Genomic DNA, 6,421 nt, shown 5'->3' with positions numbered 1-6,421 from the left:
TTTATTTATTATTTTTATTTTATGTGTATGAGTATATTGCCTGCATGTATGTGAGTGCATCCATGTCGTGCAACGCCTCGGAGGTCAGAAGAGGGCTTCAGATTCCCCTGGAACTGGAGTTAAGGACAGTTTGTAGCTGCCATGTGGGTGCTGGGAATCAAACCCAGGCCCTCTGCAAGAGCAGTCAGTGCTCTTAACTGCTGGACTATCTCTCCAGCCCCATGGTGGTGTTTTTAATCCCAACAGTTTCAGAAATTTCAGGCAGATCACAGAAGATGGGTCGTGTAGAGTGTTCAGTGGATCTAGTGACTAGATGGGCCCTTGTAGAACGGACAGACACCAGAACAATGTTAGTGGTCGGAAGAGAGGAATGGAGAGGGTATGCAATGCATGCTGTTAAGATGCTTAGCTAAATTACAGGGAGAAATAGGGCAGAATACAGAGGATGTTTTAGGGAAAGAGAAGATGCACAGATACACAGGTATGCATGTGTGTTTATTTTTTGTGTATGTGATATATGCATGTGTGCAGGTGCACTCCTGTGGGCATGTGGAGGCCAGAGGTTAACATTGGGTTGTCTTCTGTAATCACTTTTCCACTTTATTATTTGTTGAGATGGTTTTGCTGAACCAGGAGCTTACTGTTTCTGCTAGAATGGCTAGCCAGCCAGCCCTGGGGATCTGCCTGTCTCTGCCTCCCAGTGCTGGGGGTACAGGTACATACCATCATGCCTGTTTTTTTCCTTTTTTTGTAATTAATATTTTGTTTGTTTTTATTATATATGTATAAGTGTTTTGCCTGTGAAACTGTAAGTGCACCACGTGTATACAATGCCTACAGAGGCCAGAAGAGAGTGTCACATCCCCTGGAGCTGGAGTTACTGATAGTTGATAGCTGCCATGTGGTTCCTGGGAATAGAACCCATGTCCTCTGGAAGAACTGCAAGTTCTTAATTGCTGAGCCGTCTCTCCAGACCACACGTCATGCCTTGTTTTTCCATGGGTGCTGGGGATCTGAACTCAGGTCCTTATGCTCATGCAGCAAGAACTTTACTCACTGAGCCATCTTGTTTGCTCTACATGTGTGTTTATATCATGTTTGTAAGCCAAACAGAGGTGGGGATGGTAGAGGCCTTAAGCTACTTCTTGAGGCCATTAGATAAATAAGGGCCTTCAGAGGCAAGAGCAAATAAGTAGGTTTGTTGTTTGACAAAGAAGGAGAGAGCTGTGTCCATGGAGATGGAAGGGAAGGCAACACACCATGTAGATGCAGAATCTGGGAGCCAAAGGGGAAGGTGCTATTAGGCCTTGGTGCAGTTGGTGAAGATTGAAGCTGTTCTAGGAAATGAGGAAGGAAATGTATCAAATGTATCAAATCCAGCTTTGCTGTTGATGGGCTTTGTGCTGTTGTTTGAATCTGGAATGTCTCCCACAGGCTCAGGTGTTAGGGCTCCATCCTTTCCTAGAGCTTTTGGAGGGAGTGGAGTCTTTAAGAGGGGAAGGTGAGGCACCATGGGAAGGATCTTTGCTGTCACTGGCATCCACTGAAGGGATTGTGGGACCCTGGTCTCTTCCGCTCTCTTGGCTTCCCTGCCACTGTGAGGTGAGCAGTTTCATTCCAATGTGTGTGTGCTTCCTACTGTGGTGTTCTGCTTTGCCACAGACCCAAAAGCAGCTTGACCAAATGACTGTCGATGAAAATTCCGGAGTCTGTCAGTCAAAAGGGAATCTTCCTTTTATTTTATCTTCCATATTTTATCCCACTGACAGCTAACTTTGGGATTCTGACAAGTTGTTTGATTTCTTAGTGCCTCAATTTTCTTGTCTTTCAAATAAGGGCATAGGAGTGACTATACAGGGTTTTAAAAGTGTGCACATTTAAAATATTTTGCACAGTGACTGGAAAGTGCCAGAGACATATTCAGCTTTGCTATTTTAGGCTTGAACACAGATTCCTTGGGATGGTAGTTGTCTATTTCAGGTTAGAGGCTTTGAGTTTTATACGCCACATTACTATATTTGCATTTTTCCCCCTCAAAAGTTCTCAGAATTTGGAGAATAGAACTACATAGAGTGTGGATATATATTTTAATTCAGAATCTAGGTTTGCAGGGCTGGAGAGATGGCTCAGCGGTTAAGAACACTGGTTGTTCTTGCAGAAGACCCGGGTTTGAATCCCAGCACCCACATTTAATGTTAGAAAAAAAGGAGCATTAAGTCAAGAGCTAGAGAGATGGCTCAGCTACTAGCTGCTCTTGCAGAGGACCCAGGTTCAATCCCCAGCACCCACATGGTGGCTAACAACTGTCCTTAACTCAGTTTCAGGGAATCCGACAGCCTCTTCTGTCCTCTGCGGGCATTGCACAACATGGGTACACTTTTCTACAGGCCGGGAATACATACATACACATAAAAATAATAATAAATAAAATATTAAAAAAAAGGAATCTAGGTTTGCCAGATATAGAATAGTTGAAAGAAGCTGACAGTTGAGTTTTAGAAATGATTGAGGTGATGAATGTCCTGAGTGAGGACTGCTAAGAAAGTTAGAGGGGTTGATAGGAAGGAAATAGTTGGTTCCACGCCTCGGACCTGTTAATGAAATTTTGTAGTTTTTGGTTTCACCTGATAGTAATTTAAGTAAAACAGTAGTTATCCGGGGCAGCGTATTAAGCTGTGTGTTTTTGAAACTCTCACTTTATCACTGGTGTGCTGAACCAGCATTCCTTCATGCCTTTATCATTCTAATACATTTTTTATTCCTGTGTCGTTTTAAGGAAAACTTAGAAGATGAATATGAACCCCGAAGAAGAGATCATATTTCTCACTTTATTTTGCGCCTCGCTTATTGCCAGTCGTGAGTATACACTTACATTCTCACAGTCAGGTTTGATCTCTTGTGTTGTTGTATATTGGTGCATGTGAAGTTGACATGCTGAACTGAATGTACGAAAATTCAAAATCACATCAGGATGATGTAGTGTGTCATCGGCTGAACATTTTGCATTGTTTGAAGCAAGTTGTTTTGCTAAAAGATATTGAAAAAAATTTATTGCACATTTGCTTCATAAATACTTTTTAGCTTAGTGGAAGAGACGTTTTGGAATATAAAATCTTCCTTTCATTAGGAAGATTTTTGATACTTTTCTAGGAGAAAGGTGGTAATGTCAATAAGAAACAGTGATTCTGACACATACTTGAATTTCATAAAAGTTTTCAAATTTGAGATATGAGCCATTTTCGATATTTTCAGTTGGTAGTTTCTTACAGGTCAACACTGCCACCCAGAGGGGGAAGGAGTAAATTGCTTTTCAAAAACATTTCCTTCTTACTAATTTTGGTCAAAAATAGAGTTGTGGTTGTTTCTTTTTATTAGAGCGCTTATCAGGTGAGTGTTAAATTGCTAATTGTTAAATGCTCACAAGAGCATCAAGAGAACGTTTTTGGCTTCAAGTTTTAGTTTGAGAGTTTAGTTTTGGTTTCATAGAAAAGCATTTGTAGTTTGTTGAATTGCATATGTATTTATCGAATTACTGACAGTTTGTATACTGCACAAAAATGAAATTCTGTTTGACACATACTAATTATTTTATAATGCAACACTAATATTAGCCAGCTATGCATTTGTCTTAGAGATTAGTATATTTTATGTTGCTTTTGAAGTATTTAGGTATGCTATAAAACTTACAATTTTAGTTGGCAAAGTTTACTGATTTTAATCTTTCGGAGATACAGTTACCTTTAGAGTTTGGTGTTTGCTTGACATTGACAAAGCCATTTTAGAAAAAGGAGTACCTCACTTTCAAGTGTAATTGACTTTTAAAGTTACATTAAGTGCAATGGGCTATTTTTAATGTTATTCAATAATAATTCAGGTAGCCTCAAAGTATTCTGTATTTAACCTTTACATTTGTAACACCCCTTGACCTAACACCCAGCATTTACATGGAAAACTGTGGTTATAGTGTTCATATTCTCTTTATTGAACAACATCAGGTGTACTCAGGGTGGGAAGGCTGTGGACTCATTCTCTTTGCCATAAGAGAACGTGTCTGCTTTTAACTGCTGTTGATTGATATCCTACTTGCCTTGAATATTGTTTTATAAAGTTTCTTGAATTTAATAATCATTGGATTTTTCACTTATAATTTCTTTCCATTTCAGTGAAGATCTTAGAAGATGGTTCATTCAACAAGAAATGGATCTTCTTCGATTTCGATTCAATATTTTACCCAAGGATAAAATTCAAAATTTCCTAAAGGATAGCCATTTACATTTTGAAGCTGTAAGTGTGTTTGTGTGTGTGTGTGTGTATAAGTTTTTTTTTCCTTCTACTTTTTTTCTCCGTTGTGTTTTTGTTTATTGTACTCCTGACTTGAAGTATGGTAGTCTTCCTGCTTTTGTGGCCTGAGTACTGGGATTATAGGTGTGTCACCATGCCTGGCATTTGTATTGTTATTTGCTTTTGTTTTCCCCCTTCATCCTGCCCTTTTATTCTGAGTGTTGATATCAACATTTAGTTCTTGCTTCTTATGTTCTTTTCCTAAGTGTCTGCCTGAAAGAGCAGCTAAAAGCTTTGCATGCAAGTGATTTATTTGCATGTGGTATTAGTTTTTGCAGACAAAGCTGAATGATCTGCATTTTGCAATTACATAAAAAAGAAATGTCTGGACATTTGGTAGGGATAAGTATTATGGGTAGAAATAGAAATTCTTTCTTTTAGGTGGATCTGCGCTATAAAAGAAATTGTTTCTGGAAGAGTAGGGCAGTCAAATGGTAGTGGGACTGGTGGGGACTCTGGGGGTGGGAATGTTTAGCTTGAGGCCAAGTAAAACAAAAAGGCAGAAGTCAGAGCAGCTGGAAGGCCTCTGTTCTGTCTGCAGACATACCTGTCAGGAAGGCTGAAGTTAGCAGTGCCGCCGAGGAAAGAGGTTGTGGCTTATTTTGCCTTTCTTTCCCATTTTCTTTTTTTTTTTTTTTTTGTCTTTTTGAGACAGGGCCTCCCTGTAGCCCCAGGTGGCTTGGAAGTCACTGTTATGTAGACCAGGCTGGCCTTGAACTCACAGAGATCTGCCTGCCTCTGCCTCACAAGTGCTGGGATTAAAGGTGTGTGCCACCACACCTGGCTCCCATTTACTTATATAATTATATTGCTTATATAATTTTGGTCAAATTTGGTTGCATGAGGGGAGTCAGCAACCATTTTGTAGACATTTAGTGCCAGTTGTGTGTGAGGGAGGTACTTTCTGTAGTTCTTCCTTGCATGTCCTGCCAGTGCCTCTAAATAATGCCTCTGTGGGCACAGGTAAGTATTGTACACAGGCCATCTGCCCTAAACCCAGTGCGCCTTCCACTTGGCTTTCAGCTTTGATCCTTGGTGAGGCCTGTTATTGCTATAAGCAACAGTTAATTTATCTATTATTAGAATTTTTTTTTTTTGCTATTGATTAAATTACTGACTTCTGTTAGAATATAGAAAAAAAAATTGTCCTTGCGGTCTGTTTTTTATTCTAGACTGTCTGAACACTTTACCATATGTACTTTTAAAAAATAATATATTTAGAGACTGGAGAGATGACTCATCAGTTAAGAGTACTTGGTGCTCTTGCAGAGGACCTGGGTTCAGTTCCCAGCACCTACATAGGAGGGTCACAGCCTCCTGAAGCTCCAGTTCCATGATATCTGATGTCCTCTTCTGGCCTTCCTCAAGCACTAGGCATGCCCTTGGTGCACATACATACACACAGACTCTCATACACATACATAAAATAAAAATACATATTAGGAGGGTGCAGGTGGGGAAGGGATCTAAATATGATCAAAATATGTTGTATGGCGTTCATAAAAATTCAATTTAAAATGAAATAAATCTTTTAAAATGTACTTATATATTTATATTATTATATATCTAATTAATATATCTTGACATGCTTTTATAGTGATTTTTTTTTTAGTATAATCAACTATACAGTTATCAGCACTATGTAATTTGGAATATTCTTACTGTCCTCAGAATGAAACCTTATGCCCATTAGTAGTTACTCCCTGTCTTAATTGGCTTCCATTGCTGTGGCAGTTACCTGAGCAAACATCTTAAAGGAGGAAGGATTTCTTTTGGCTCATAGCTTTGGTGATCACAGCCCATGTCAGCTGGCTCCATTGCTTGTGGTGCTGTGGTGAGGCAGAATTTCTTGGTGGAAGGCTGTTGTGATAAGAGCTGCCCACCTCATGGGAGCTGGAAACTGAGATACTGAGATAGAGGGACAGACCAGGGCAAGATCATATCCTTCAGATGCTGGGCATGGTGGTGTGGGTCTGTGATTCAAGAAGCAGGAGGATCAGGAGTTCAAGGTCACCCTTGGCTACATAGCACCTTCAAGAGAGGCACGGATTACATGAGATCTGTCTTTTTTTTTTTTTTT

General features: G+C 39.8%; 1 protein-coding gene across 5 annotated transcripts in view; it reads left to right on the top strand.

The window, feature by feature from the left end:
- Nucleotides 1-6,421, top strand: part of Prim2 (DNA primase subunit 2) — a 266,955-nt gene that overhangs the window by 6,353 nt on the left and 254,181 nt on the right. For all 5 annotated transcript variants that reach the window (XM_008846505.3, XM_017801469.2, XM_029570115.1 and 2 more), the window contains exons 4-5: nt 2,777-2,856; nt 4,164-4,284. In XM_008846505.3, the coding sequence (XP_008844727.1) occupies nt 2,777-2,856; nt 4,164-4,284 (201 nt within the window). The remainder of the gene's footprint in view (nt 1-2,776; nt 2,857-4,163; nt 4,285-6,421) is intronic.

The sequence above is a fragment of the Nannospalax galili genome, unplaced genomic scaffold (assembly GCF_000622305.1).
Source record: "Nannospalax galili isolate Female #2095 unplaced genomic scaffold, S.galili_v1.0 scaffold582, whole genome shotgun sequence".
Lineage (NCBI taxonomy): Eukaryota > Metazoa > Chordata > Mammalia > Rodentia > Spalacidae > Nannospalax > Nannospalax galili.
The sequence above is the reverse complement of the archived record's forward strand: the minus strand, read 5'-3'. Positions and strand labels throughout refer to the sequence as shown.